The sequence below is a fragment of the Folsomia candida genome, unplaced genomic scaffold (genome assembly GCF_002217175.1).
Source record: "Folsomia candida strain VU population unplaced genomic scaffold, ASM221717v1 Fcan01_Sc018, whole genome shotgun sequence".
Lineage (NCBI taxonomy): Eukaryota > Metazoa > Arthropoda > Collembola > Entomobryomorpha > Isotomidae > Folsomia > Folsomia candida.
In genome coordinates, this window is record NW_019091210.1 from 2,815,478 (window position 1) to 2,824,992 (window position 9,515).

The 9,515-nt window shown below is 36.0% G+C and overlaps 1 protein-coding gene across 1 annotated transcript; it reads left to right on the forward strand.

Annotated features, from left to right (window-relative positions):
• Positions 1 to 383: 383 nt before the first annotated feature.
• Positions 384 to 8,616, forward strand: LOC118437967. The gene is made up of 18 exons (XM_035857567.1): positions 384 to 649; positions 737 to 905; positions 2,410 to 2,666; positions 2,798 to 2,963; positions 3,058 to 3,375; positions 3,645 to 3,817; positions 3,887 to 4,034; positions 4,099 to 4,182; positions 4,252 to 4,434; positions 4,919 to 5,176; positions 5,427 to 5,557; positions 5,634 to 5,775; positions 5,839 to 5,936; positions 6,014 to 6,122; positions 6,296 to 6,520; positions 6,584 to 6,939; positions 7,517 to 7,728; positions 7,797 to 8,616. Exons 1-18 carry the CDS (start codon positions 608 to 610, stop codon positions 7,936 to 7,938), a joined length of 3,213 nt encoding a protein of 1,070 aa, XP_035713460.1. The 5' UTR covers positions 384 to 607; the 3' UTR covers positions 7,939 to 8,616.
• Positions 8,617 to 9,515: the final 899 nt, after the last annotated feature.

Below are 9,515 nucleotides of genomic sequence, written 5' to 3' on the forward strand. Positions count from 1 at the left end.
AATCTCATAAAAATATGTATGTATATACCTTGCATACATAACATACATACACATACATATGTATGTACATAAATAGATATAGCATGCGTGTACACATTTTCTAATTGATACATAAATACATTTTTGTAGAAAACAATTAATAAATTTTAACAATATTTCCTTGATAAAAATTTGCTATATAAAATTCGATGCTATTCGATATGTGCATGTGTATGTACATACATATGTGCTTATGTCTTAAATGTTAAAAAAATAAATATAAATAACGAACGGAAACAAAGGTCAACTATTGGCTGTGAGGTTTTCCTCATGAAATTTCGGATTGTGCTGCTTCTTAACATTTTAGTTACATTCAGTTAATCATTAACGTATGCAGAACGAAATGCAACGTTTTCTAATTATAATTTGGATCTTCAGTATTTGTGAATCATGTCACATCATTAAGCTTGGCATTGAATATAAAGCTAATCAAAATTGTAAAGAGGTTAAAGTACACGAGTTATCACAATGGACAAAGTTAAGACAAAGTTATGGACAAATTGGTGATAACAATAATGTTAGTACCGGAATCGTTTATTTTGTCCACCTCTATCCAGACTTTACTTGCATGGCCGAGTTCCCGATTGAATTCCATTTCGATGGAGATAATGTGAGTATACATAATTTCGCTGTTCGTACTTATTTAAAATTTGACAGAAATCCATGCCTTATAATTTTTAAAATGTATGAATTTTAGTACCCGTTGGATGGGATTTATGTCGAAATGGACGAAACAAATGGGATTTATTCAGTAAGCGTGGATTTGTATGGATTTTCACCAGATCACATCGGTTGGTATGGGTGCCGTGCAAGGAGAAATTTGTCAGAGGAAGTAACCTACTATTTCCTTTATGACTTTGAACGAAGTGAGTGAATAATTTCAATAACTAAATTTAGGTATCATTTAAGTTTCATACGTATATTTAATTTGTAGCGCAGATGTTAAATAGAATGTAAATATATATTATATGTATTACATATCTGCTTACTTCTATACTCACAATTTAACTCGATCTGATGATTCTAAATATAAGTTTAAGTATGCGAATTTTAATGCGCAACCGTTACTCAAAAAACAGAATTCAAATTCTTGCACCAAAATTGCCTAATTTACAAATTTGCTCATGTATTTGAAGTCGTTCTGACATTGCAATGTTAAAAATCTGGTATTTAGATATACTCTGTACTAGAATTAATTTGACAATAGCTTCCTAATGGAATTGTAGTAGTTTGTCCCTGAGTGGTAAATTTTCCATTACCACAACATTTCTAAATTCCAATGCCCGTTATTACATACCAGTGGCAGTAGGTTCATAAAAATATATACTCCGGTCAGTATTAGTCAGTAATGATTTAATACCAGTTTTCTAACTAGGTATACTATTTAGGTGGGTGGAGAGTTCAGATATCCCACTATATGCAAATATTGCACACTATATAGGCTTGAAACAATATGCAAAAATTTCCGTGTTAAAATCACTTTTGGAAAAGTAATGACGATTTTAGTGACGCAAGTCTAGGAATTTTTTCAATGCTGTAGCAAAGGTGAAATTTTTGCTTATGACCTTCACTAACTATCTCTACACCTCTGGCGGGGACATTGTTTCGCTACGATTCTAATCTTTGTCAAAAGTAACCGTCCAAAATGTCCAAAATGCACAAAAAGTGTCCAAAATAGAAAATGTGCAAAAATGTTGCAATTTATTTGTTGCATTTTTTTCTAAATCTACGCACATATATTTTATTCTCCTTATTAAGTATTTTTGAGCATTTATATAGAATTATTTGGAAAATTTCGTAATTTCTCATTAGGAAACATATTTAAGCAAAAAATTCCAAATAATGCCATATAAATGTTGAAAACTACTTAATAAGGAGAATAAAATATATGTGTCTAAATTTTCAAAAAATGTAACATTTTAACATTTCAAATGTAAAATTCAAAGAAATTGCAACATTTTGGCCCATTTTCTATTTTGGACACTTTTTGTTCATTTTGGACATTTTGGACGGCTGATTTGGACAATGATTAGAAGCGTAGCGAAACAATGTCTCCGCCAGAGGTGGATAGAGAGTGTAATCCGTAAAGGTCAAAAGCAAATATTTCACCATTGCTAAAGCATTGAGAAAATTCCTAGACTTGCGTCACTATAATCGTCATTACTTTTTCAAAAGTGATTTTAACACGGAAATTTATGCATATTGTTTCAAACTGGTATATTGTGCAATATTTGCATAGTTGGATATCTGAACTCTCCACCCACCCAAATAGTATACCTAGTAAGAGTGTGTAGAAGAATTCAAAAGTTAAAAAGTTTACAAGATTCGGACAAATGTTGGAAATCTGATACGCATTTTGTAAAATTTTAGGGCCAGCTTACCTCCTACGAAGGGGTGAAACTGTGTATATTAATGCAACCGATGAGATTGTTACACTTCCTTGTTTGTCCCCCTTGGTGAAACCACACCCCTTGCTTTTCCGTGATTACGGGTATGATCCTCAGACCCCGTGCACCTCAATGAGTATCAATCGGACCACGGGACAACTTGAAGACCATGGAAGTGCCAACTGCCCAAATTTGGATGAACTGGATGACTTGACAGTCGAAAACTATCATTTGCTAAAAGTAAGAAAAATATCTTAATAAAAACATGACATCTCATTTAGCACACTTGCAAACCTCAAAAGAATTTGTCTCGTGCGGAGATTCGCAAAATATGATTTCGCAATTTTTCGTAATCTCAATGTGCTTTCTAGACGAACACTTTATCCGCACATCGTCTCGTTCACGTTAATTTGACGACATATTTCATCGATAAAGGATTCCGGCTGAATTCGAGTAAAATAAAAAGTCCGTGGGGACGTTACGTTTGTGCCGTGGATTTGGAGAATAATTACGTGAAATTTGTTCTACGAAGGGAAGGTTGGTTGTTAATGTTTACAAAAACGTTTATAATTGTTCACGTAAAATATTCGCTCGTCAAAATGCTATAAATTGTGATATTTTCCGCTTCCAGAACTGATCATTTCTCCACCCACGTGGAATCCACATTACAAGCAAGTGCTCCAACATCCCACGAAATCACTGCATTTTAGTTGTTTTTCTAGGAAGCGGATTAATCATGCAGTTATGCACGACGGATTTGTCATGCTGCCCCAATTGACGGTGGAATTTTTCAATCTACCCGGTACAAGGTTTCGTTACGGACTTAATATTTCGATATCGCTGAAAACATCGTGGAGCTTTACATTTGCGGTGAAGTGTTTCCATAATGAGACTCGATCCGGTTTATCACCTATTCAACATGAGTGGACTATCGAGGGACCTGGAGATTGTGAGTGTACCATGCATTTTGAGAGTTGAAGTACATAGGTTTCACAGTTCACAGCCAACGAACCCGGAGCCAAGGGTCGGGGTGAAATAAGACCGGTTTCTGAACTGTTTTTTTTTGCAAATTGGTTTCGATTACAAGGATACCGGTTTTTAAATTGTTTTCCAAAATCGGAAAAACCCGTTTTGGATGCCTTAATATTGACTGAAATGGATCCTGTGTTAAGGTTTACTATTTAGGAGTTATCAAAATATGTATTTGATTTTATATAGCGTTTGTCGACTTCAATGGTGCCACCGTTGACGAGATTGGATTTCAGTTGGAGAACGGCAAGCACAAGATAAGATGTCGATCTGCGTATAAGAGGTTACCCTTGATGGCTGTTCTCTACTGTGCAAACCCCATCGAATGCATGCATCTTAAGAATGACGCTTTTACGAAAGAGGTGTCGAAATATTTTGAAACAAATATATATTCGAAATTTTCTTAAACATAATTGACGGTTTTTTCCAAGGTGACAAAATATACCGATGGAAGAAAAACTTCTGTCGGTTATGCGTTCAATTACGACGTGAAAAACTACCCGTCAGGCTTGCTGTCCTGTTCGGACGATTACGAAGTAACCCATGCCATGTTTTTTGCAGGGTTTGAAGGCGACATATGTAAATAATTTAACGTCAATAATGGCGGGAAAGACAATGCTTTATTAAGAACAATGTGTTACAGATTTAATTAAAAATACTGTGGATATATTTTCCTCATATGAAAACATTTCGAAAAATATGGTGGAAATAAATGGGGTAGTAATAGGTAAATATTTATAAACATGTGTAAGATCTTACAAATTTTTAAATCTGATAGGATATTCTATTTGCGCAGACAAATACACAAAACCGGGTTTATACATTTTTCCGATCATTACAATGGACGACGACCCCTTGAAGATCATAGTAATATGTCGCGCTAAATCGTTCTTCTTCGATGGCGACATGTTTTTCGCGGCGGTTTTAAAGAATGGGAGTCATTTATTGCTAGATGTGGAGGACGAAACTTGGGCGAATGGTGCGTACATATTTATAAACAAACTTAAATATGTGACATCTCGCGACAACATCTTATTACGCAGCGCGAACAACTTGGCAAATATTCAGTTTTTTGTTATTGAATATTTACATTTCTTACACCAGATAGAAAGTAATGTAAAAACGCAAGGCGCAAGAAACTAAATTATGCGCCATCTAGCCAAGCGCCATAAGAACTCCAGCGGCGGCAAGTAGTTTCTTGCGCCTTGCAGTTCGTGCAGGTCAAAATAACTGCAAGAAACCACTTTATTCCGGTACACTGTAAATAACACTGTAAATAATCTTAATAGCGTCCGCAGAAATTTTTCGAGTAAATTTAGAGACAAGTAAAATGACTTGAAGAGTTTCCGAAATTCCGAAAGTTGTGTGGAAAAGTTCATGTTACGAGACTTACCACATGTTGCCATGGGGTTTGCCCACAAATATGTATTTCAAGTATATGTATCTATGACCTCTTCTTCCAGGTGACAATTTCTCCCTAGAAATTACACAGACCCCCATAAAAGAGAAAATCATTGGAAAAGATGACGCACCAAATATACTGAAAGGAATGGAAGAAGGGTTTTTCTCCGCTGATATTCAAGATGGAATGACGTCTACGGGGTTTGAGGGCAAAGCCATGATACGTTTCACCTCTGACATTAAGATGGTGACCTGCTCTGTCAAGTACCGACATAAACAGAGCGAAACAATTAGCGTTTCGAGAATGGTGGAACTTAAAGGTGGGTATATTGTAGTCTGATATTTATTAAGGATCAATTAACGCGATAGGTTTTGATATAATGCTTTCTAAGAACACAACCAGAGTTCAGTCGGTTGGACACTTTCTCCTAATTGAATTCGTTACCCTCGGCTAAAACACTCCTATCCTGTAACTGAATGTTTCCGTCAGAGTTTATTGGATCAACGATTTCAGAAACCCGATCTTATCCGTTTTTGATTCGTTTTACCGAAATTACTAATAATTTTCAGATCCTATTCTTCCAAAGATTCTCACCACCAAGAAGACCTACGATTTTAAAATAAACGAAGAGAAACGATATTTATCGTGTCATGCGGATGGCTGGCCTACGCCAAGAATCCAATGGTTACGAGATGGCATCGTATGTAATACATTAAATAGTTGCATACATTTATTTGCATATTTCCCTAATTTTACTAATCCTTTTCGAAATACAGGTTCAGCCAGCAGTTCTTCACAAAAATCAAGAAGTGGTCCTCAGTTTTTCTGTGGTATCCTATCCCGACGAGGGGGAGTATGTTTGCCGTGCGGAAAATAACTATGGCCACGCTAACGAAACGTTCACAGTGGTTGTGACAGGTTAATTAGTTACAATGTAAAGAATTCAGTATGTTATCAATTTACGGTACTATTTAAAAATAGGAGAAGATTATACAACCCAAACGGCCCTCGCGATTACAGCAATGACTTTAGTTTTTGTCTCTTTAGGAATGTTTGAGCTGATTAGGAGATTCCGTAATGTAAGTGATCAATTATGAATTTTCAAATATATCGAATTATGTACATATTTAAATATTGATTGGTTAAATTACATAAGCGAGCAACACTTACTGAAGAAATGGCGAATCAGCTCCTTAACGAGGAAGGGGCCAATATGTCCGCCTACAATCCCGACTATGAAATTCCCATGGAAAGATTAGAGTTTGGTGGGTACATACAACAGCCCGTTTCATAGTCAAGATTTAAATCGTATTTTCAACCGCCACATAAATATGGATGGGACAAAATAAGAACCACCGCTACGATTCACTTGTTGACTATGTATTGACTTTGAATTGATCAATTTTTCGGAAATTTCTTATTGAATTCTGTCCCATAGACAAGGTAAGGCTTGGCGAGGGTGCCTACGGAATTGTGACGAAGGGTTATCTAAGGAATCCGACAACCGATACAGAAACCGTTGTGGCGATCAAGTCTTGTAAACCTGGAGCAGACATTATCGCGTTGCGGGCTTTATTGGCAGAAATTAAGATCATGCTATACGTGGGGAAGGCGCCCAATATTGTGCAAATTTTGGGCGCAAATACGTCAGATTTGACAAGAGGTATCTACATACGTACAAGTAGAATATGAATATTTGCAATATTCTAAAAATTTCGCAACTTAGGTAATCTCTATCTTATTGTGGAATATTGCGAAAATGGAAATCTCGAAAAATTTTTGAGGAACCGTAGAAGCTTTTTTAAATCTGGAAAAGAGATACAAAATGGTTACACAAATGTGTCCCCATCGCCACGAAATTACGACAATGTTTCAGCCACAAACACCCTCACGATGCAGCACTTGATCAACTGGAGTTTTGAAATTGCTTGCGGAATGGAATTTCTGGGTGAAAAGAGTGTAGTTCATGGCGATCTTGCGGCAAGAAATATTCTCCTAACGAGACGACTTGTGGCAAAAATCACGGACTTTGGGTTATCAAAACAGTTATATGAGGACACTCAGTACACGAGGAAAACTAAGGTGAGACAGATAATCAGAGGGTGGATATATGCATTTATTTTCAACTTTTTCATTTGATGGCGACCGATGGTCGAACGTTCTGTGTGTGTTTCCTTATTATTACCATTAGACATAGGTCATAACAATTTCGACATATTTTGACATATATTACTAAATATGTTGTCATTCAAATATTTAGAAATATTTCCTGGATTATTTGAAAAACCCGTAATGATTTTATATATTTTTTTAAAGAACGCATACATTATACATATATTTGAAAATATTTCGATGAGGCAATTTAATCACACAACATAAGACGTTAAAAACACAAATTTTTGTGAAAATTATCATTGTAATGTTTTTTTTTCGAAAATATTTACTTCAGCGATTCAAGTATTTACTTCAGCGATTGTTCGTAAATACATATACACCCTTTGTAGCGAATACTTCGTTGTCTTGCGATACTTGTGCTTTAAAAAATTCGAAATTAACCGCGATTATGCGCAATTTAAAAAAAGTTTAAAAAATGCACATAAATGGACACCGAATAAAAAATTGCAACGTATGCAAATTATTCGCCTTCGCCATTATCCAGGTAATGCTCCCTTGGCGCTGGATGGCCCTGGATTCGCTGACCGATAGGTGTTGTTCTACATGCACAGATGTCTGGTCCTTTGGCGTAACTCTTTGGGAAATTTTCACTCTGGGATCCGTTCCATACGCGGGGTTTGAATATGACGCTAGCTTCGTGAAAAAAATTTCGAACGGCCTGAGACTCGGAAAGCCGGAGCATGCGAGTGATGAAATGTAAGGATTTTCGAATTCAGCTTTATTTAATTCAGCATAAACTATCTTGAATTTAAGTAAATTTTCAGTTATGATTTAATGTCTATGTGCTGGCATTCTGAACCTAATGAACGGCCAAGTTTCTCATCTTTGAAAAGTTATTTGGGTAGCATGTTATCAAGTCAGGATGAGAAAGAACTTCCTCAACTGGAACTTTGCGACGAAGACTAAATTCCTTTCTAAATATATTTTTGCTCATTTTGGGTATTCACGTCAATCATAACGCCGCTTCGTAACACATCTTCGCAATTTTGCAGTGTTTCCGAAATCAGAGCAATGAACAACTTATTTGTATTTTAAATGAAAATGCATAAACTGAAAATGGGAAGGAAGGGCTATGCAAATTCCAGTTGACCATGAGTTTGCGAAAATAGTTTACGACGATGATAGATGACTTTCTTTGTCACATATTTATGTTAATATTTCGTAAAAAAAGATGAACTACTCGATTGGTTATCGTATTAAATGTATCTTTTCGCAAATATTGCGAAGTTGCGAAGATGAAGTTGACGTGAACAACCCCATAATTTTGTACTTATTCGAAGTTTTAAAAACTCCGTGGACTACAATTAATAATAAATATTTAATACATAATAAACTAGCGTATAAGCCCGTCTCCCACCGGGCGACGGGCTTATTTGATTTTCGTGAAAATTAATTGGGATTGTCCATAATTCCACAGAATTATTTTTTTATTGGACCTTATTATTAGCTGTAAACGTCTCTTGGCAAGGAAGTGAAACTTTCCCCACTTTCACTTCCGTCACGGAAAATTACTTTCACTTCCGTTGCAGACAAACATTTCCAGCTTATAATATAGATATAATTACTTACTTAAGTGTATACTTGTAAAAATTGGTGTATGTACATGTGTATAAAGGGTGTTAATAAAGTCCGATCCCATGCATTTTTTGGAGCGTGGTTGTTACAAATTCAGCTGGAACTTTTGAACCAGTGAAGTTATTTATTTCAAATTTTTACCATGGGAGGAACAACTAAACGTGTAAGTCATGAGCATCTTAGAGTTGAGATACAAACATTGCATCAGCAGGGGCTTAAACCTACAGAAATTGTGCAAAAATTGGGCTGCAGCCGCAGAACTGTTTGGAAATGGAAGAATAAAAATTTTGTCCACGACAAAAAGCGACCAGGGCGACCCAGAAAGGTGTCACCTACCACAAAAAGAATGATTAAAAACAGACTTTGCAAGAAAACCGGTAGTTCATTACGTAATTGAGCAAGGGAGTTAAATGACTCAAAACGCTATAAAGAGAAGAAGAAGCAAATTAACTGTGTGACCGTGCAAAAATTTGTGAAAACTACGAAGTGGGGTCACACAGCTTACAAACTAACCAAAAAAACCTCTCATGTCACAAAAATATATCGGTGACCGTCTGAAATTTGAAGAACTCCTCCAGAAAAGTGCCCATTTGAGTGAAAAAAGACTTGGTGAAGAATTGCGCAGTCACATCCTTTGGACTGACGAATCTATTATTGAACTATATCCAAAATTGAACCAACAAAATGTTCGTTACAGGACAGAAAACAAATCGGATGTACCATCAAGAGCGATCCCAAAATTCGGGCTTAAAGTTATGGTAGCGGGTGGATTTTGTGCACGTTGCGTGACCCCTCTACATATCATACCAAAAGGCCAATCAGTCAATGCAAAGCATTATATAGAAAAAATATTACCTATCTATTTCGATAGCATGGGGAACAAGGAAATATTTCCGAATGAAAGAAAA

Excerpts from the sequence above, each read along its gene's own strand:
- LOC118437967 (XM_035857567.1), top strand. The coding sequence starts at position 608 with ATGGCCGAGTTCCCGATTGAATTCCATTTCGATGGAGATAAT. Across the intron at positions 5,177-5,426 it reads GAGAATGGTGGAACTTAAAG|ATCCTATTCTTCCAAAGATT; the intron begins GTGGGTATATTG and ends AATAATTTTCAG. Across the intron at positions 6,940-7,516 it reads AGTACACGAGGAAAACTAAG|GTAATGCTCCCTTGGCGCTG; the intron begins GTGAGACAGATA and ends GCCATTATCCAG.